This window comes from Plectropomus leopardus, chromosome 20, assembly GCF_008729295.1.
Source record: "Plectropomus leopardus isolate mb chromosome 20, YSFRI_Pleo_2.0, whole genome shotgun sequence".
Taxonomy (NCBI): domain Eukaryota; kingdom Metazoa; phylum Chordata; class Actinopteri; order Perciformes; family Serranidae; genus Plectropomus; species Plectropomus leopardus.
Genome location: NC_056482.1, coordinates 12,720,490 through 12,742,545, shown reverse-complemented (window position 1 = coordinate 12,742,545; position 22,056 = coordinate 12,720,490). Strand labels below are relative to the sequence as shown.

Here is a 22,056-nt window from a genome sequence, read left to right as displayed (position 1 = left end):
TAGATGACAAGTTAGCTAGCTAGCTAGCTAGCGCGGTCCGTGGATTTATTTACTTAAAGTAACATTAAATCAAACATTTGACAGTTGAGTTGTTGTTGATTTTGCTAAATTCACATTGCTATTCGTTACTTTGCTAATGCCAATAAGCTGGCAACCTAGCTAGCTTCACTGCTCAACAGTAACGGTAGCTAGCTAACATAAATCTCTTGTAATACGGTTTTATAAACGAGAATATAAAAATAATGTCTGGACCAAACGGAGACCCAAACATCTCAATGGACGATGGTATTATTAACGATGAAGATGAATTCGGGGACGAAGGTAACGCGCAAATGTTTTCATTCATTGTAATCGATGTTAATAAGGTTGTTCACTGGATATCTTGGTACGCTCAGCCAGTTTCTGATCGAGATATTTTATCTAAGTAAGTTTATTTTCATATTCGTCTGATGATTGCCCAAATAGTATCACGAAAAGAGCTTTCATGGACTCCGAAATTGACAGTGGATGTGTTATTTGCAGTCTGTGGAGCATGTGTTAGGTTTATCAGCAGATGACATCAATGCTGCCTTTATCATTTACAGCTGTAGATGTTTAAGTCCTCACATTATGTTGATCTTTTAAATACTGCAGAAATGAGAACTCTGTTTGGAAATGTCAGATAATAATAGTCAACATTCCCACGTCCCAAATCCCCACATTTAATACAGCTGTTGATTGAGTTGTATTGTTAGTTGTGTAAACTATTCATTGTCAATATAGAAAGTAGTTTTTTTTTAAACACACAGACTAAATCTATTCTGATTTTATGATAATTTCTTACTTAGGACTGGATTATGTTGGTGGGAAATGCGGATTATTTGTTTAATCATAAGAAAAACCATACTGTACACCTCTAGTTTTTATTTAGGGTGATCTCCCCTTCTGTGACAGAAAAGTTAAATCACAGTTACTGAAAGTTATAGAAGGTCAAAAATGGGTAGTTTTGATAGAATCAATCCTGTTCAAACATATGCAGGTATCTGGGATATAAAGATGGAAAGTAATCAGTATTACATCCTAAATTACACTGAAGTCTTTACTCTGCTGTGTCTGTTTGCTTCACGTGACAATAAAGACTAATCTCACTGCTGCATATCCACAGAGTATGAAGCTATCAACTCCATGCTAGATCAGATCAACACCTATCTCGATGACCTGGAAGAGCGGAATGATTCACTCAACGGTAAACTGCATGAACTAATGGAGTCGAACCGACAAGCCCGGCTGGAGTTCAGGGCCCAACTGCTCGGCTCCAAGACAGAGGAGGGGCAAGACGGGGACTCCTCCTCAACAAGCAAGGAAGACCTGGACAAGGACGGCGGAGACTGCAAATGAGTGATGAGGGGGGTGGAGTTTCGGAAGATGAAGAGATGGAAATATTTATGAAAGTTGACTCAACTCCTAACCTCTGTCTGTTGGACTGATGACCACCTCTGATTTATCTGTGAATTTATCCGCCAGATGTGTGTGTACAACAGTGATATGTTGCTTCTCCTCGATCATTCAACTCCGTCTAGTTTTTCCTCCTTTATTGAACTGTGCTGTGCTGATGTTTGTGTCCTTTGCAGATTGGAGTTTATTGACCTCTAACAGCTTCTTATAGAAGTTGCATTTCATAGTCACCTGGGACCATTACAGTGAGATCGAAGTCACATGTTTCGACATATTAAAAGTTGGGTAGACATCAGCTGATCAAGAGACTCTCCATGGTTAATTCAAGAATAGCTCAGAATCGAACTGCTCTGTATTGTGTTGATCCATTTAGTGTTGACAGTCAGCTTTGTAATAGCTGCACAGTCCCTGTCTGTTTTCTCCCCAAAAATAAATATGCAACATTCCCGACAAAACTGTCCTGTTAATTTTCATGAACCTGTTTAGGAAAAGTGATGGCAATCTTTAAAGTGTTTGTAAACTGCTCGGCAGAAAAGTCTAAATGAATTCAACAAAGTGTGGGAATCATCAGACCTTTTAATATAAATTAAAATGACCCCTCAAACAGAAAACAAAAATCCAAAAATACATGGAACCTCCAGCAGTTAGAAAACATCACCGGTTTGTTCATCTCAATTTAGTCAGTAGTTGAATAAAAATACAATAAGAAACATACAGCTTTGTTTGAAATGATCCTTTCATGTCCTTGTTTTCTCGCTTGCTCCTTTCTCTTCGTAAGTTTCATGTCTCGTTCCTTCAGACAGAACATGATGCGTTACTAATCGTGCGACAGTCGCCACCATGACTACAAGAGTTGCTACATGCGTCAGCCAACCACTTTTGTGGTTTAAAATATCCTTCTCTAATATGGATGAAATGTTTTCAGCACACCAGTCATGACGCCTTGTGACCTCTGAAATGCTGGACCAAAATTATACATTTGTGTAATCTGTAACTGGGATAATCTACTTTATGTTCCTGCTGCTTAAAATTCAGTTCAAAGTCTGCGAGAACATTAAATACTAACAGACACTTCATGGTTTGCCCTTCTTACATTAACTCAATGGTGTCCATCTGTCCAGTGTACAGCAAATAAAACATAATGAGAAAAAGCATTACCACTAAAAGCAAGTAAGTCCATGGAAATTAAGGATGTTTTTTTTACTGAATGTAAGCACACTTGACAAATCTAAATGAGAATGTGACACCAGATGTGATTTTGTATCAAATCACTGTTGTGCCAACATGATCCATTCTACACAAATGCTTTTATCTTTATGAATTCTGAGCTAAAAGGCCGATTTCGGGGTCCTCTGAGGACGCATAAAGGAAAAACTACAGTCTTTCATCTTCGAGTAGCATATACTTGCCCTGAGTGACAAACTTGAATTTGAGCAAAATGCAGACATAGTGCAGCCTTTTGTGCTGACTCATTTTAGAGTTCCTTTTAACATTTCGAGAATACAGGGCTTTCTTTCCCATACGACTGTGCAGATGTAAATTGTACAAATTGTACAATACTGCATCCATCTCCTTAAGATTGTTTTGAATTCAAACATATTTTAAAACTCATAATTTCTTCATAATACAAAAAACTTCCCAACAGCTGGCACTTTATTAGTGCGAAGGCCGCAACTTCTGTGCCCCAAACGCAACATCAGCTTAAACCCAAAAACGTCGAAAAATTGAAAAAGTTTAACTGGAAGGGCATTTAGAGATGAGAGACCTCCACCAACGGCCCCTGATTTGGATCCGCTCCAAAATTTAACATGTTCTTCATTGGCCCATGTTACACCCTTCCACCAAATTTCAAGAAAATCAGGCCAGTAGTTTTTCAGTAATCCTGCTGACAAACTGAAGCGAAAACCTCTTTCGCAGAGGTAATAAAAAGCCCCGAACAAAGCAAAGATCAGATCCGAGGTTCAGCATTACTCCACACTCAAGCCCAAGTACCATTTAAACACTTTCCTTAAACAGAAGATATCACCTTTTCAAACACTTAAATTGGTTACATTCTACATTTCAGCTCGCTAAAAGCGTGTGCTACGTGGTTAGCAATGTTGAAAATGTCTCCACTTGTATGTTACGTTAGCAATCATTCATCTAGCTAGCTAGAGAATTAGCAAAAGCTGACAAACAGCGCTCTTAAACTTCCCCATCACTGAGGACACTGCAGGGTGGGAAATTAACTTTTTGGTGAGCCAGTAAATAGAAAATCTACTACCCTCCTCCTTTTCTTAACCCTGGCCTCCTTTAAAAGAGCCTGGACACTGTTAATTTCGGGGTCAGATGTAGCCAGGGTCGCACTGAATAGTTACTGATAGAAGGTGGGAAAAAACGAAATAACATTTACATTTATGGATGGGGTAAAAAAAAAACCTAAACAAACATATTTTCACATTTACTTTTTTCTGCAATGTTTAGAAAATCCATGTCACACTAGACTTAAAAATACTGTATATATTAAATTTGCATTTAGCTTCAATAATTTTAGTGTGTCCGAATCCCATTTTACTTGTACGCAGTATAAGTAGTAGTAGTCCTAGTAAAGTGTTTTTGCAGCGAGTATACAAACAAGGCCACAGGCATGCCAGCAGCTCTGTGAGGTTGCACTCCAGCACAGCGGTGCTTTAAGTTAAATTCTCATGTCAACAAGCACACAATGACAAAGCTAACATGCTGATGTTACGATGGCATACTGTTCACCATGTTCACCACCCTAATTTAGCATGTAAGCATGCTAACAATCACTAATTAGCTGTAAACACAGTAAAGCTGTGGCTGATGGGAATGTCACTGGTTTTGAAGCAACTTGGTCATAAACCAAAATATAAGACAAATCAAACTTTGACCTGATGATGGCGCTATATGGAAAGTCAAGGGATCTTCTAAGTATTTTTTTTAAAAACCAAATTTCATTGCAATTCATCACATAGTATTGCCGTGGGTGTTAGTTAAGCCACTTTACCCCAAATTTTGTTTTTTTCCCCCAAGTTTTTTTTTTTTTTTTTTTTAGCTGTAAGCAACTCCTGTTTCCATTGTGGCAGAGAGGTGAGAGTTACTTTTCTGAGTATACTTTGACTCTTATCCATTCAACCTGCTAAGACTAAAGTGTGAAGTTGGAATTTCTTGGTTTAAATAAAATATTGTTTTTAGGGAGCGATTTTTACTGATCTGTAAATATAGAAGTAAAAGGGTTTACTGTGAGCTAAACGGACATACTGCTTTACAATGATCGATTTTGATTGCTGTAACCTAACGTTGAGCCTAGAGATTACAATGCTTGAGAACATCATGCTCTGACTGGGGGCCAATATTAAGATACTTACCCACCCATCACTGATTTACCCTGTGTTTATCAGCTGTCAGGGGTTAATTTCCCACCCTGGGAGAGCAACACATAAGGAGTCATGTTCTGCTGTGATTTACCATCACTCTTCCTATTTGTTGTTGTGTGCTTAATTCAGACTTTCCAACACGGAAAGAGGAAGGGCTGTTCACTTCTTGGTCTCGGTTCCATGAAAGCACCTCTTCACATACTGACGCACCCTGTCCTGAGGTTGTGCCAGGCCTCCATTCATTCCACATCTTATCTGTGACTCAGCGTCTGTTTGTGGCCCTCCCTGACCTGCGTTTGGATGTGGTTTTTGCTTTTCCTGTGATGTTCTTTTTCCCTGGGACAGCAGGAGTTTCCTCCTCAGCCTCCTCTTCATTAGCATCCTCAGCAGCAGCTGCTGGCTCTGAGTCTGGTTCCTCTCTGCTACCAGCAGGTAGCTCGGCAGGACTCTCAAGACCTTCAGAGGCCTGGGATGAGGTCTCTTCCTCCTTGCTAGTTGCTGAGGTGCTGATGAAGTCCTGTGAGGTTGGGTCAGGTTCTGCCTGCTCCTCCTGTTGCTGTTTTTTTGTCTGCCTGTTCAGTCGGGTGAGTTTAATCATAGGCTGCCTGGAGTTTGGGTCCGTCACTACAGTCTCATCAGAAAGGGAATTTTCATCCAAAGAGTCTGTGGTGGTTTCTTTTACAGGCACGAGGCTTTCTGCAGCTGGGAGAGACTCTCTGGAAGATTTAACAGCTCCACTCTTTTGACTCAGCAGCTCTCTGTGCCTCTGAGAAGAGAAAGCAGAAAAAATGCTGCAATACTGCGAATACCTGTGAAAATTCATTAAGGATAACACGCGTTGATGCACTTCAAATTTGCATGCAGTTTAATGCACACCAGCAAGCTGAGATCTTATGTATGCTTGAATTAAAGCTGCCATTATACAATCATTAAAACAAAATCCGTACATATCCTTGACAAAGAAATCCTGATAGGAGCACCCACAAAAACCCTCACTATTGCCTATCCCACCAGACTGCATTTCAATAAAGAGTTTATCGTCGTAAAACACACTTCATTCAAAGTTGACACAAACAAAATAAAACTTACAAAAAGTGTATGGTTCATCTTTCCACTGTTCCAACAATTGCCTTAATTTACCCAAACAGATGGGAAAATATTCTGGGTCTGTACACACTAAAATTACTATTTATTTAAATGTAGTCTTGTAGGTTTGGTGATACCGATTCCTGGGCTGTTTCTGGTTAAACAAAAAGGATCTCACTCTTTCACAAAATGGTTAATTTCTGTATGGATCCTTTCTTTCTTTCTATAAATTTTCAGACTCTTAATAATCTGAACCTGTCAGTGGCCAAAAGAAGCACTCTCAGTGGACGTAAACTGCTGGTGCGAACATGTCCCGTCTGCAGCGCAGGCGCTCAATATTGGACCAGTTTCAAAAACTCGTTAGTCACTTTTAAACAAAAACACGGGACACAGATAATCATTTATACCAGCTACCTCTTCTTTAGTACAAAATTAAATGAATGAAGTCATCAAAAACCAACCTTAAGGTTCTCAAAGTGCTTCAGTGATTTGCAGTGTGTGTGAAGGGCAGAAGATTCAAAGTGGTAAAACTTGTTGCAGATTCTGCAGATAAAACCTGCTACTGGAACAAAATAACTGGACCCTGTGGTGAAAGAAATCCCAAAATAAACATTACACAAATGGGATATTACACAGCGCTATTGAATGCTATCAGTTAATCAAAATAACAATAACTTGCAAGAAGACAACAAAAAATTATAATGCAGAATTAGTCATCACTCACCGTAGACTGTGTCCGGGTCATACTGCTCATCACTGGCCATGTCGTTTAGAGTCACTTCTTTAGGGAAGGGCCAGTCATCCTGCACCTGATCATCGCAGACACAGTTAACAACTAAAGTATACAAAAATACACCAACTATGATATATTTATATTTCAGATCTTATCTCATGACCATGATGTTGAACTTCATTAAACCTTGTGTGAGGCTTAGAGGCCATTTATATGCAAACACCGGCAGCTGTCAAATCATATGCAAATCACCTGTTCATTCCTCTGTCTTCCCTCTCCCTCCTCCATCTCACTGCCCTCCACCTCTTCCAACGAAAAGCCGTCCGTGTCCATGGCGGTCAGCTTGCCCAAGGCCTCACAGCCCTCATTTTCCTGGAGCAAGTCGACAGTGGCGAGGACAGCATGAATAATTCATTGCATCTTCATTTCTGAGAAAGTTCTCACTTGTTCAATGGTTTAAATCAATATAAACACAGATACCTTCTCCAAATTCTGTCTGTGCTCCTGGGACTGCAAGTGCTCCACAAAAATCTGGGAGGTCCTGAAGTGTTTCTTGCAGACTGTGCAGGAGGAGATGGCTGTTCTGCTGGCAAGCTGTAAACAACAAGAAAAGTGCTTTCACTCATTTTCTACTAATTAACACTTCCTGAACTCAGCGTTTAAACCATGTAAATGTGCTTGTCTATACCAGTGGTGCCCAACTGGTGGATTGGGGTCCAAAAGTTGGTCGCAGGTCCATTATGAATGGACTGCAAAGACTTGTGAATGTGTTGAATTTGTTAAAAATACACTTTATTCTGGTGTATAGTGAATTTCCAGCATAGAACTTTTATTTTGAAATGCTTTTTCTATCTATTCTTGCAATATGTTTATTTTTTTTTGTTCTAAGCCAAGTGCTGTTTACATTTTGGGAAATGAAATTGAATACGTGGTGAATTATCTATTCTGTGGACCTTGAACTAATGACAAAGGAAAAATCTGGACCCTGTGGGTAGACCAGCTGGGAACCGCTGATCTGTACATTTTTACTTTGTGCTCCTCTGTGCGACGGTGGTCCATGATGCTACTTGTAAAGTGGATGTGACAGGTGGCACACCAATGCTTCGGGTCTGTTTTCTTCTCTCTGCAGAGAACACAAACATTATTCAAGACTCATAAGGATCATTCTGCAAACATTTAAGGGGAAGACCAATTCAAACTTGATAAAGCCTTATAAAAATAATTGGAAAAAAAAAAGGAGTCAAAAAGCATATTTATGTGTTTTAAACTGACCCTTCTTTGTTTGCTTCTTGTAGAGATTCCTGCACTCGTGGCAGCAGGGTGACCAGACAAGCATTGCTCATGTGTTGGATCTCCATCATCCTCTGCTGGTGAGAAACACTGTTCATATGACTCTTGAAGTTCTGAAAAAAAAGGAAAAGAAAAAAAAAACAAACAGGAGAAAATTGAAAACGAATATTTGAAAGACATTATAAATTTGCCATTACTTTTTCAGCCTTAAGTTCACCCCCAAAAAGCTACATTTCACCATGGCCGAAGTGTGTGTGCATTCAACTTACTTGCTGGTTGCGGCAGGTAATGCTGCAGAGGTAGCAGAAGAACTTATTGGCGCCCCCCGCTACACCCTCCTCTTCCTCCTCCTGGTTGTCTGGTGAAGCCAAAGGGGAATCTTTGTCCTGTGGCATCCCCTCTAAGAGCAAACCATCCTGCTGTTCATCTTCACTCAGTCTGCCAGAGGGGGACGGGGCTGCCAGACTGTGCACCTACAGAGAGGTCACAAACCAGAGCTCAACTCAGTGTCGTCTATTCATTTAAGTGAGATATGACAGAATACGCTATACACGGGAGGCCAACAAATAATGAAAGTCAACCCTCACACTCAACTTGACCCAACTTTTTAGTACCATTTGTGGTAGGAATTAGTTACTTCAAAATCATCTATCAATTAGTGTTGACATTACTTTGTCTATGACCATCCCCAAATAAAGGCTCCTCTCACCTCAGCAGCTCTGCTCTCCTCCAGCAGCGTCTCAATAACATCTGATCCCCCTGTGGAGCCTCCTTCCTCCAGAAGGATGCAGTCTGGGAAAAAAGATTTCATTTCATCTCAACTGACCAAACCTACATGCAGGGTGCTTTAACACCTGTAGTTCAGTTCATTTGGTCAGGACCAAGAAAAAAACTAACAAAACAAACTAAAACGTTGCATTTAGTTCTGGTCTGGATCCTGTTCACACTGACATTTTACCAACAAACCAAAAGCAGTAAACATGAGGATGACTGACTGACAGGTAACTTGCTGACTGGACAGTTTTTGGGATTGTCATCCTGCACTATTAGTGCGTCATCAGGAACCATCTGAGGAATTCAAATTCCAATGACTGCAGTTTATGCCGCGCTTTAATGCTGTAGTTGACAACTTTTATGAAAATAGCTGTAAAAGTTGCTGTAACTTTATTCTGAAAAAAGTATATGACAGTCTATAGAAAAAAAACGAACTGGGGTCAATCTGTAAAACTAGGAAGTGCTGATCTAGAGTCTGCTCGAATGCGGACCAGGTTACATGTGAGAGCACCCTTAGATGAAGTTAGTGCACGATCTACTCTAGTTCTTTGTGGGTTTTACCTTCAGGCTGGCTGTCCACTGTATTGCTGTTACACTCTGGGAAAAGAACATCCTCATCCGTCTCTGCAATGGTGACAGTCTCAACAGCACACTGTTCTTTGGGCTCCTCTGACCTGAGTAAAAAAATATAATAGTAAGAATCAAAGAGGGAAAAAGCACCAATGCTGAGGATAAGTAAACAAGGACAAGGCAGTGCCAAATAACTAGGCCAGAACCTTTATTTCATGTTAAATTTTGTCATTCCCGGTTTGTCATTAAACACTGAGAATGTCAAGAATGTCTAGAGCAGCTACTTTCACAGCAATAAAAATGTTTTTCCTACCCCTCTGTCCTCTGCTTCTTGACTACAGGTTCATCGAGTGGCTCCTCAGAGGGCTGTGTGGGTGCATCCACTCCACCCACAACACCGTCTGTGGGTAGAAAAGCCAAAACCAAAGTTGAAAACACAGACAAAAAAAATTACCAAACCGATGCTTACCTCTACTCTTCTCTGATAACTCTTGATTTTTCTACACAAATTAAAGGTCATAACTTAAATCATCAGCATGTCTGTGTGTTAGTTAGATTCTCCTTCTACCTGTGTTAGTTTTATCAGTTGCTTCATTGGTACTGCTAGCTGCTGGTTGGTCGTCTGTGCTCCCTGCTGCCATCTGCTCGCTGTCCCTCTTCCTGTCTGGCTGCCGAGCTGCAGTGTCCTTTGCAGAATTACAAATATACATCCAAGTATGAGATAAAATTGCAGCCATGAGACAATAACAAAAGCACAGATCACAGACAGTGAAGATTTTGTTTTAGAGCTGGATATGACTGATTTCGACTGGGTAACTAGATGTCTGTTTGGATATGTCAAAGTTGTCAAAGAACTGATGACTGCATCTGTTGTTTAAATTACCTTAAGTTCCTTCTTAAATCTGTTCAGCCATACATTGAACACATTTAATGAACCTTTTTAAGTTTGAGATTGGACTCATTTTACTATCAACAACTGCCCCGAAGAGGAAAAAAACAATTAATTTATCCACTTAAGCATTAGTGTTGTAACTGATGATTATTTTCATTCATAATTAATCTGCCGGTTACTCTTTTGATTGTTTGATCAATAAAATGTCAGAAAATCTAAACATTTAAACATATTCAAAAAGCTTTTTTGACCAATTTACTGTCCAAATTGTTATCACAGTTGATGCTGATTAATTTCTTTGTCCGTCGACTCATCAATTTATCATTTCAGCTCTACTGTCAAGAATTTCGTATGGTCAAAACCTGATGTAGCGTACGCCTCTATGCCACTAAACTCCATTGTTGTAATATTAAAAATACATAAATAACCACATTGTTGGTTCATATATTCCTTCATGATAACGAAAGCACATTCGATAAAGTTTTAAACTGGTGGATTCTAGAGTAGCTAAACTTAGGACCAACACAGTGATTATAATCATTATAATGGTGCTGGTATAATTACTGCGGTGCTGGAAGAGGAAGAGGATGCAGATGAGGCTGTGGTGGGGGTGTTGTTGTTGTAGTAGCGAGCATGCGGGTGGAACGGTCGAGCAGGTGGGAAAGCCATCATGGGGGACTTGATGGCCATGCCCATGGGAACCGGCCCGAGCAGAGACGACCTGGACCCGGCAGCAAAGAACTGACGGAACTGCTGTCCACCCATCCCAAAGCCCCGCATGCTACCTGGATGAAATCAAACCATGAAAAGACAAATGAGTGAGGAAGAAAATGTCAAAGTAAAAATGATAACCACTTGGAAGTGACTTATTTAATGCTTTTAAGCACATATCATCTGTGGAAATATTTTATGATAATTCCTACAGCTCTTCATGACTGATGAAAACTCTACCCTGCATCTGCTGCATCAACAGGGCCCCTTGCAGCATGGGGTTGGGGGCGATAATGGTCGTCTGGGTAGATTGGCACATCCTGACCATCCTGGGAGGAGGGGCTGTCTGAGGAGGAACAGGAATCGGTCTACACAAAGCACGAGAGAAAACATCATAACGTCATGAGACGCAACCTTACTGAAATCTGCAGCTGAAGAACACAGTGTTTCTGCAAAATAATCATTCTTACAAATCTTGAAATTCATTTAACACATCTGTAATATTTTGAAATTTGCTGAGATCCTGATGTAGAATATACCAGGGTTCCCACACATTGTCATGAAAATTTCATAATCCAACAATATGTCTGTTTTTGCAGATTCCAGCTATGCCAAATTGTGTAATTTTATCTTTTTTTTTTTTTTTTTTAAAGAAAACATGGCTTTCAAAGAATTAAAAAAAAAACAAAACTTTTTTTCCCCAAATAACTTGCTCCGGAGAAAGTTTCTCCGGCAAAAAAATTTGACTTGACATGACTTACATGCCTGGAAAATGTGATTGTTAAATTCCATGACTTGACACAGGCACCTGCACACAGGTGTTCACTCTGAATACTGTCCATGTATTTTATTATTAATTATTATTATTATTATTATTATTATTATTATTATTATTATTATTATTATATCATTATTATTATTATTATTGTTATTATGTGACACTGTGTAGATGCTCTGATATTAATTAGACTTTATCGCAAGTCATTTTCCCTCCATATCAGCTTTGGCTCAGAGTCTGTTTAAGGTTATTTTTATAGCACATCATTTGGAGGCATTACTCAATGAGCTTCATAAAACAAGTGTTTAAAAACAGCGCCATTAGATCTTACAAGAACAACCCAATACAAAAAACTATTAAAGTCAAGTTAAGAGTTATAACTGTAATAGTTTTGTTACCTTATTGGGCAAAGGTAAGTTCAAGAGGCAATGATAAACATTAGGAATGACAGCATGGGAATATGTTCAAGAAAAAAATGCACAGTAAGGAGTGCTGGTGGGTTAAAGCTGTCCTGGCTGACAGCTTTACATGACACAAGCCCATGAGGTATTTCTGAGTTGTTGAAGAGTTGTTCTGGGACCAGCAATCTTGCAATACAGTCTTTATATAATCAGCAGCTTATAAACAGTACCTTTGGGCAGGATAGATAACAGTGCATGTCAATAGTTCACATTTTAATACATGTAACACTGTTGTTGTAGTTGAAATACAGACAATGACAAACTTTCTGCAAGGTTTACCAGTGCTGCTGGATTGAACATATGCAGATATTATTGTATGACTGCAGGTTTGTTTACTTGTTTGATAAAATGATATAAAATCCAAAGCCTGAGGCGGATGTCCTTTTACCAGTACAGGGTTCCTACATCTTAAAGCAGGTTAGATGAGGTCATCAGTTGCTTTGGATTAAGGGCAATTTTATACAAATATTTACTGTAACATAAAATATGACTTTCTGACATTCACGCAAGAGAAATTTGGCTAATTTTACCTATTTAAAAATATTACTAATAATAATTTTAAAAAGTAAAATAAAATATGTTACCAGTAATTTTGAAATTTTACAATGTGATGTCAGGTAAAAAAGATCCATAGTATTCTATTCCCAATGTCCATTCCCATTTTTATTTTTTTTTAGATTTTTAAAGAATTTTTTGTGGGGATATTTTAACAACAATTTAAGCTTTATTTTTGGATAAATGAAGTTAATTCCTTTTAAGGCTTTTTAAGAATCTGCAGGAACCCTGCAATAGACTAACGCATACTCGAGCTGTTAAAATATTACATTTATATTAAAATACTGCACATGTATACATTTTAAGTCATCCTAGCAGAGTCTGACATGTGTTGTGGCAGAGCCACCGGCAGCCGCACATATCTCAACCGGAGGGCCGTGCCTAATCCCCGGCCTCAAGTTAACGCGCTTACCGCTGTGCCTGGTGGTGGTGATGGGGGACATGGTGCCCGGGAGGCGGCGGAGGAGGAGGAGGAGGCGGTGGCTGCTGCTGGAAAAGATGCTGTAACTGCCGCAGGTGCTGGTGAAACTGTTGCTGTTGCTGCTGCTGCTGCTGCTGATGGATGTGTGGATTGAACATTACGGACTTAATTCCTCCGTTAACGTTACACCGAGAGTTGACAGACCATCAGGTGTGAGGTGCCAATGTTTGACACACTTAAAATATCTCTAAATGAGAAATGGGGGAAAAAAAGCTTTTGTGATTATATGCTCCTCTGTCAGAGCAACTCTTAAATGTAAAAACACACTCAATAACAGTGCGCACCTCCACAGACAACAGGTCGCTCTCATATTTCGTTATGACAACTAGCTAGTGCTAAGCACGTAAGCTAACAACAATTTACTTTTTGGTTCACTTACGCTGTTTTATTCTAATGTCTTTGTTCAGTTTGCAAATGAAGAAAACACATGTTAGCGTTTTGTTTTGAAGAAAAGAGCGTCACGTTCATCCAAAACTAACACAAAGCAGAAATAAAGGACGAGCTGCACCTGCTATGAAATGAACGAAGCTACATTAGCCACCGCTCTGTAACTGAACCCAACAAGTTAGCTTAGCTTAGCATCGAACAAGCTAGCTAACTCACAGATAAAGCAGCTGCGCCTCCTCGGGTACTTTCTACATTTAAACTTATCCACAGTTGCTAGGACTTACTTCTCAAAGACGAAGGTGGCGATGGTTGTTGATTATCCGACTAAAATCATATCACAGGGTTGAATACTTGCTTTCAGTCCGGCTGGTGCAACTCGCATAAAGCAGACACCCACAGCAGCGTCCCTGGTGTAGTGGAGTCAGTGCGCCCTGTCGCCTCCTGGTGGCTGTCTGGAGAACTAAACATCTTCTTCTGTCTGTGGGCTGAACATCCTTGATGTATTCAAAATATGTTTTAGGGTTTTAACTTAATTTATTGTATTTTAATTTGTTTTTATTAATTTATGTATCATAGTTGTAGATTTAATGAAAATCAGCCCAGTGTTTTATTTTTAAAGAATTCTATATTATACACTTGTATCATGTTGTAGTTTCTTTATTTGCACATACATAAAAGACAGTAAAAAAAAGTTTAAACATTGTGCAGGAGAGGTAAGATGCCAAAAATGGCCCAAGAACCCCCCCCCCCCCCCCCCACACACACACACACACACACACACACACATTAAATAACAAAAATCATACATACAAAAGAAAAACATAAAAACAAGACTGTATAATTGATCAAAGGTTCACCACCAACACACAGTCATAACAAAATTGATAAAAATGTTACAAGTTGAGATGCATTACAATTGAATGAATAATATGTAATGAATCTTTGCAAATATATATATGTAGGTGAAGTCAGATAAAATGGAATGAGGTTTTACACAAAATGACACAAAATAAATATCAGCAGTCGATCACCAAACATGATATCGCATTGTTGCCACAAATGTCCCTACATGAAACAACATGGCTTATGCTGTTGTGTGCCACCTTTGTTACTCACATGCAAGCACAGACATGCATGTCCTTTGTAGACAATGTGACACAAAGGAATCAGATCAGTAAAGATCAGTAAAAGAATTAGAAAAGCAAGGCAGTAAAGCTGAATTATCTTTTTGAATTAATACGTAGCTTACATTAATGAGTTGTAGTCTTCAAAACTTACTGTGTTTTTTCCTTATAATCTATAAACAATGTTGCATATTACCTGACTTCACCCTAGTAAGCTACATACAGTAAATGCTTTTTTAAATTATAGTAATTGAAATATAGTATTCTGCACTATAAAAACAAACAAAAAAGAGTAGAGTGCCCCCTGGCCTCTGTCCACGGTGCTAACAGATTCAGCACCATGGACAGATCTGGACATCTGTTATGACATTATTAAAAAAGGATGCCAGATTTTTCATCTAAACCTCAATAAATGCAGTCAAACGAGACTGAACTCAAGAGTTTTAGAAAAAAACAGACTTCCCTGTATTTTAAACAGCATAGTGTGACAGTCAGCTACAATGAAAGTTAACCAGTGTCACCACCAAGCGATGTGCGTGGAGAACTGCAGGGATCTCTCTCTCCTGAGAAAATACAAGAGATCATCCTCATCCTCCCCCCCTGCAGCGCTCGGTGGAGAGGAGTGTGCATGCTCGGTGGTGAAGGGAGTCCGACAGCTGAGGAGATCTGCACCGAGGAGGCGCAGTCAATGAGGGACCAAACCGAAAAGTGAGCCGCAGTCCATAAAAAAAGACACCGTCAAAACGCGGGTTTGGCGAGGAGGGACGAACAGGAAAAATAACAAAATAAATCCCTCCCTGCTCTGATAAGGCAGATAGACTGCCCATTGCATCGCAAAGATGGGGAACCGGGGAATGGAGGATTTGATTCCTCTGGTGAACCGCATGCAGGATGCTTTCTCCGCCATCGGCCAGAATGCAAACCTGGACCTGCCGCAGATCGCAGTGGTGGGCGGCCAGAGTGCAGGGAAGAGCTCGGTGCTGGAGAACTTCGTCGGGAAGTAAGTAGCTTTTCCAGGCTGCAATGCATGTTAGTGCATCACACGAGCGACCGCTTTCATTTTTACACCTCACATATCCCAGTCCCCATCCCCCTTCTCAGGCAGGTTTCAGTCCACCACACAGGCTTCACTGGACGCACCTTTCACTAGTTTCATTGCTATCTGTCTTATTCCACAACACCAAATCGAGGAGATTATTAGGCCTACATAAATCCCCAGAGAGGTTCATGGTGTCACTGCTGCATTCAGGGAACCACGCATTTCTGTCAAGTATCTTGGCATTTAACCATTTGAAACTTGAGCAAATTGACTTGATTTCCTTCAAAAACATAGTAAGAATAGAATAACAGAGGAAGTGATCCAAAAATTAGCAAGGAACTGGCAAAAAGTACAAGAAAATTACCTGAAAATTTGTTTAAAAAAAAAAAGGAAAAAGTAAATAAAAAAACAGAAAAAGAACTAAAGGTGCTTAAAAATGATAAGAATCCTGTTATATAATTGCAAATATGAAATCATGATGATTGTAAATGTAGTTTTTTTCTATTTTTTCCCCCTCTTTTTTTCCCTAAACATTTTTGCCTAGCTTTTTTTTAAAAAAAATTAATATTCTAAATTTGCTGATTTCTTGCAGTTCGTGGAACATTTCTTACCAAGTTGCTCATTGCCTTTCCCTGTATGTTTTTCAAAGAAATCGCACCAATTTGCTCAGTGGTTTAAATACAAAAACAAGAAAAGTGATGTTTCAGGTTTCAAAGGGTTAGTATAATAAACCACCTCTAGGTATTAGTGCTATAAAGAAGACTCTCCACTTGATAATTTGTGCAAAATGACATTGCACATGCTTATGATTATAAGTCCTATGACATCTGTCACAGAGGCAGTGTCAGTTTATATGCTGACTTCCTGTGCAGCAGATACAGCTACAGGCAGCTTGCTGGATGTGTTGTTTGTTTCTGTGGTTGAGCTACCATTTTGTTGTCCTCAGGCTATTAAATCCTGACCGAGCAAGGGTGCAAAACGATGCTTGCTCTGTGTGTGAGTGGCGAGGTTTCAGTCTTGCAAACATGCACAGTTTTCTTCCTGTCAGAGCTGCTGCTGCTGATATAAAACAAAGTGAGGGGAGCAAATCTGATCTGTTATGCTGCAGTATGACCTTGCAGAGAGAGAAAGAGAGAGAGAGAGAGAGAGAGAGTCCACCTGAGCTTTGAGCCCTTCCAGCTCAGCTCATCCATCTGTCTGCCAGTACTTATTCTGTAAGTGAAGCTTACATGCAACAACATGGGTGTCACGAGCTGACTGTTCATCAGACCTCTCTGTCTTCATTTCACTTGATTTTATTTTATTTTATTTTTTTTGTGGTTTTACAGACTTTGAATCGCTCTGATGCACAGTGTGTGATTCAGCAGTATTTCCTGCCTAAGCAAGGTCAGATTGTATGCACGCTGTGGCTCCAAGCCAGCTCAGCAACCCCCACTTTAAACAAGGCCTGAGTACACAGACAGATCCATCTGTGCAGCACCTGATTTTACACCGTCAATCTCTTCTCTTACATTTGTTTGACAGTAGAGTCAAATTGTTCACCACAAGGTCGGAGAGATAATCCCCTTTTTAACAGTGAGTAGGTGAGGTTTGTCTACTGTTACACATAGAGTAATCTACACAAGATGTTACCTGCAGGCATATCAGTTTTGTTAATAACGAACTGAAAATGTAGCCTAGGTGCCATTTAGGGGATTTAAAGGAGTATTCCATCATTTTAGCATTGTCAGACTCTTGGTAATGTGACTCCCGGATGTAGACTGTGTGTATAAACCTGCCATTGGTCGGCTATATCAGCCAGCATTCTCCTCCCCTTCCACTGTCTGCGTGTTACTGTTTTGTCTCATTTTGCGAGGCCTCTTTAAAAAAAAAGAGTGATTACCTAAAACAATCTCTTTAAACTCATTAAGAGAACCACATTTTGCTGCACTCACTGCACAGCTGTAGTCATGGAAACAGCTTGCGCCTAATTACGCTGCCTCACCCATGGGAGCACTGGCTTCGACAGTCATGACAGAAGGTGGAGATGGAGAAACTGAAATGTTATTACAGGGACATTTAACAGTAATAAAGACATCAGATGACCAGTGAAAGCTGCAGTCTGCGTCCTGTCATGCAGCATTTGTGTGTTAATGTATGCGCTCTCCTCGTCCAGCTGCAGTGACGTTGCTCAGGTCCTCCCATCCTCCCACTCACTCAACCTCCCGTGGCCCATTGTGTTTGTGTTATCTGGCCTAAACCAACACACGCTTAGTGTGTGTTTATCTGTCACAATCCTTCCTTTCTCTGTCACTATCTTCCCCTCCGTGTGTCTGATTCAGAAATTTACATTGATGCCTCTCAGAAAGTCATTTAACGTGATGTTTCTATCAGACCAGGAATATTTGTTGGCTCTTATTTAGCTGCTTGCTTTTGATTTCTAACAAGTTTGTTCTCCCTTGATTTTCTGTTACTGCTCACAGTTAGCACAGACAATCAATACAAGGGTAAAGGAGACTTATAAATAACAGAAAGACATTTATATCAGTTATTTCACTTTGCACACTGGTTGTTTGGTAAAAATGAGCAACTACAGGACTGACATAAACCTTGTTAAAAGCAGTTTACTGTACACATATAGAAACTGTTACTCCTGATAGTTCACCATGACACCTTTCCTCTCAGCTGGATTAGATTTGGATGCATGTCTGGCAAGGACAGCCAGCCTCTTAGCAGTATACAAGCTGTTGGGGTATGCTGTGCTGACGGCATGACAGAACATCTAAGGACGCTAATCAAATTTATCTTCTCTCTTTTATCATATGTCCTCTAGATGTTTTTGACCTAGCTCTCCTAATTTGTCCTTGCAAAGAGTCCACTGTTGTCTCATTTTTTTCATTGTTCAGTTTTGTATTCATCTCATCAGTTCAAACTCCCCTTCTCAGCCTTTTCTGTCTCATTCAGTTTAAATTCTCCCAAAGGTGCTTTTTTGTTGTAAAATATAAAAGTGCTCCACTCTAAGTACTCTAAGTAAAGGCAGCAGGGTTAAACTAAAATAACAGGGACACACGCTCTCAGTTATCAAGTAGTTTATTATAAAAGTCTGCGTTCTGAAGCAGCGTTGGTCATTGCAACATTTTTTCTTATTCACTGTTTTCATTCATACCCTTTTCTTGTTGTAGAGACAATAAGAAGTTGAGATACATTTCGCCGCCTTTAGGAACTGCTTTTTTAAATTCTTGAATTATTAGCAGATTTTTTCTGTGTTTTTTCAGTGTTTAAATTAGGAATGATATACAGTATATTATTTGGTATTCCAAACAGTGGATCTCTTTTTAGGGCTGCAACTGATGATTTTTACAACATTTTTTCACAGTGTAACAAAAAGATTAATTATTTAGTCTTACAAATAGTGAAAATGCATTTAGAAATTCCCAGAGTCCAGAACTGAACAGCCAAACAATCCAAAACATAGAGTGTGTTTGGCATTTTTGCTTTACAATTGACTTAAAGTAACAATTGTTTGCCTATTACAATTGTTGCTGTTTATTTTTTATTGACTGACTTATTAATTAATCGAATATCTATCATAGCTGTACACACAGATAAAGCATCACTTTACTGTAGTTACATCTTCTGGTTGTGTCCCACTGGTCTGCCTGTAATTTGGCAATAAAGAAGACATTTAATAAATCTAATTCTGAGCACAAACCCCCGTTTGCCATTCTTTGTCTGTCATCCGGTCTGTTTTTTAGCCTCCCAAGAGTTTAATTAGCACACACAAAGGAGGGAGCTTTACTGGTCTCCAGTGCCCGACACATGCAGCACCAGCTGGATGAAACCTGTTAGTGCAGGTGGAGGTGGGGATATTTGGCCACATGTTGACATTTGACTAAACATTAATCCAACATTAATACATAAACTGCGTGACATGAAAATGAGTTTAAGTGTCACTGTGAAAAAGGGGAGATTTATAAAAAAGTGGCAAGAAAAAAGTTCTACATTTAGAAAAAGGAATACATTTAACATTACATTTACTGCACAGTAATTCTGTCATGTTTGATTCATATTTCACTTTTACATCAAGCAGTTTTCACCAATTCGTTCCACTATCCTGATTCTGAAAGTGGGTCAGAGGCCTTTAACTTTCAGCACCATGGACAGCTCTATCAAATACAGCTGACACTAAATCAGCACCAATGCTGCGTTCCCCTAAAATACAACAAATTTTTAATATAAATAGATTTTTTTTTATCTGGTGAGAATAAATGTTTAATCATCATGATATATCAATTGTCACCATTAGGCAGGATGTGGGGTCAATAGCTGATAGCATAATGCAAATTGAGAAGTCAATCAATCAGACTTTATTTGTATAGCGCTTCTCATACAAAAAAAACCCCTGTAACACAAAGCGCTTCATACAATAAAACCAGAGCACTTGGATAAAACAGCAAGATGTTAAAAGTACTGCAGAAACACTTAGTGAGGAAACACCAGAAGCAGGATAAAACCTATACATAGAGAGATAAAAAGAAATTAATATATAAATGAAAATAAATGATTGCAATAATCATCAAGAAATAAGTACTATTCTGTAAACAGTAGATAAGAGGTAAATGAAAAGATAACAGCAAGTAAAACAATAAATAAATATGTTAAAAATAAAAAAGGTCATATACAATGTTGTCCTGGGGTGAACTCATGCTCCTAAAGGAGAATGCTGCTGCTGCATACTGTGCATCTTAGACCAATGAAGCACTTTATTATCAGTGAGGGCTGCTGGCACCAGCACAAACCAGGAACATAAAACTACAACACACACGTCTTTTCTCTTCCTGCTGCCATCTCTATTCCAACCCCCACACACAGAGATTAAGTTGATGATATATAGCTGGCTTCATGTATTACATAACACAGAGAGTGCTGGAAGCATTATGAGGAGAAGCTGCAGCTTCACAAATGTGAAAGACAAGGACAGTGCTCTGTTAAAGCTTTCATTCTTGTCAAATAAAAGGAGTAGGGAGTGAAATAGAAACATGGAGAAAAAGAGTCCCTCGATGACTTCAAATTTACTTCAATTCAATTCAATTCAATTCAATTCAATTCAATTCAATTCAATTCAATTCAATTCAATTCAATTCAATTCAGTTTAAGTCAATTCAATTCAGTTTAAATCAAAACATTATTAAAGATTCTGCTTGAATAGAGGTCCATAGGTTATAAAAAAATTTAAAAAATAAAAAATAAATTAAAAACTTATACAGTCATTTTTGTTTTTAAGCTGTGTTGGATAAGTGAACAGGATAGATTTTTTAATTTTTATTTTTGAGGTAACTGGCCTAATCAATCTGACCTCTTGCAGTAACTCTTTATTTCCTAGATTGAAACTTGCAGTTAATTGTTAATTCTCAAGATTCTTGGAAAGGTCCAGTAATTTGATAGTAATAATAGAGGAAGGGGATACAATGTTCAGCTGATTCACCTTCAGTTTATTAATTCAAATGAATTCCTATTAGAGTTTAATAGCCTTTTAAGTCTGTGCAGAGCAGGTCAGCTGAACATGCAAAAATGTAAAAATAATCTCCAGGCCAGTGTGCAATTTTCAGTCGTTTGCAATTATCGTAATCCTTTATCTTGATCGAGTCTTCTGATTGACTGGAGACCTATCCACGGTGTGCCCCGCCTCCCGCCCACGCAGCCCTGTAATAGCATTTACAGATAATGAATAGATGGATGGATTCAGTTTTATAGGTTTATATGGGTCTTTGTTAGTTTATAATGCTGTTCTCTCGAGAAATACCTCTGGAAATGAACTGCTTATAAACTCAACACAACTACTTGACCACTATATAATCTTGGTTCTCTCTTAAAAACAAATAAATAAATCACAATAAACCACAAGGAAGCACAGCAGGGTATTAGGATTTACAGTAGTCTATTGAGAGATTGAAAACAAAAAGGAGCAAATGTGTTAGGATTCTACATTTACCAGTCTGGTAAAATGTCTGGTACCAGTACAAGGACATTTATTTTACTATTATAAAAAAAGCAAATAAAAATGTCAAATCCTTACATTTCAGAAGCTTGGAGAGGATAATATTTGGCACTTTTGGTTGGAAAAAAAACAAGAAAAATTACAGACAATGATTTTTATGTTGATTGACTGATGATATAATTTTATATTTTCCAGCTCTCATTTATACCAAATAATAAAATTCTTTATTATGATACCATTAGACCCATAAAATTAGTTGCAACCTCTAAAGTTACTGCTGTGAACTGTAAAAACAGTGTATGGACACAGTATGAGTGAGACAGCAGTCACAGAGGGAGTGAGTGACAGAGGAAGAGGGGGGACCATTTGCACTGATACTGCTACAGA

At 38.9% G+C, this 22,056-nt stretch overlaps 3 protein-coding genes across 3 annotated transcripts in view; 2 read left to right on the top strand and 1 right to left on the bottom strand.

Moving 5' to 3' along the window:
• Window positions 1-32: 32 nt before the first annotated feature.
• bbln (bublin coiled coil protein) lies at window positions 33-2,520 on the top strand. The gene is made up of 2 exons (XM_042509022.1): window positions 33-321; window positions 1,145-2,520. The coding sequence occupies exons 1-2, from the start codon at window positions 243-245 to the stop codon at window positions 1,375-1,377; spliced, it is 312 nt and encodes a 103-aa protein (XP_042364956.1). The 5' UTR covers window positions 33-242; the 3' UTR covers window positions 1,378-2,520.
• A 1,835-nt stretch (window positions 2,521-4,355) lies between these two features.
• Window positions 4,356-13,930, bottom strand: ciz1a (cdkn1a interacting zinc finger protein 1a). The gene is made up of 16 exons (XM_042509021.1): window positions 13,814-13,930; window positions 13,074-13,329; window positions 11,108-11,235; window positions 10,721-10,941; window positions 9,833-9,950; window positions 9,578-9,665; window positions 9,256-9,368; window positions 8,630-8,712; window positions 8,190-8,393; window positions 7,903-8,033; window positions 7,660-7,753; window positions 7,111-7,224; window positions 6,883-7,002; window positions 6,622-6,706; window positions 6,359-6,480; window positions 4,356-5,577 (listed from the first exon to the last, which is right to left on the bottom strand). The coding sequence occupies exons 2-16, from the start codon at window positions 13,238-13,240 to the stop codon at window positions 5,074-5,076; spliced, it is 2,292 nt and encodes a 763-aa protein (XP_042364955.1). The 5' UTR covers window positions 13,241-13,329; window positions 13,814-13,930; the 3' UTR covers window positions 4,356-5,073.
• A 1,365-nt stretch (window positions 13,931-15,295) lies between these two features.
• Window positions 15,296-22,056, top strand: part of dnm1a (dynamin 1a) — a 60,744-nt gene continuing 53,983 nt past the window's right edge. The window contains exon 1 of the mRNA XM_042509178.1: window positions 15,296-15,653. Within this exon, the coding sequence (XP_042365112.1) occupies window positions 15,493-15,653 (161 nt within the window). The 5' untranslated portion in view covers window positions 15,296-15,492. The remainder of the gene's footprint in view (window positions 15,654-22,056) is intronic.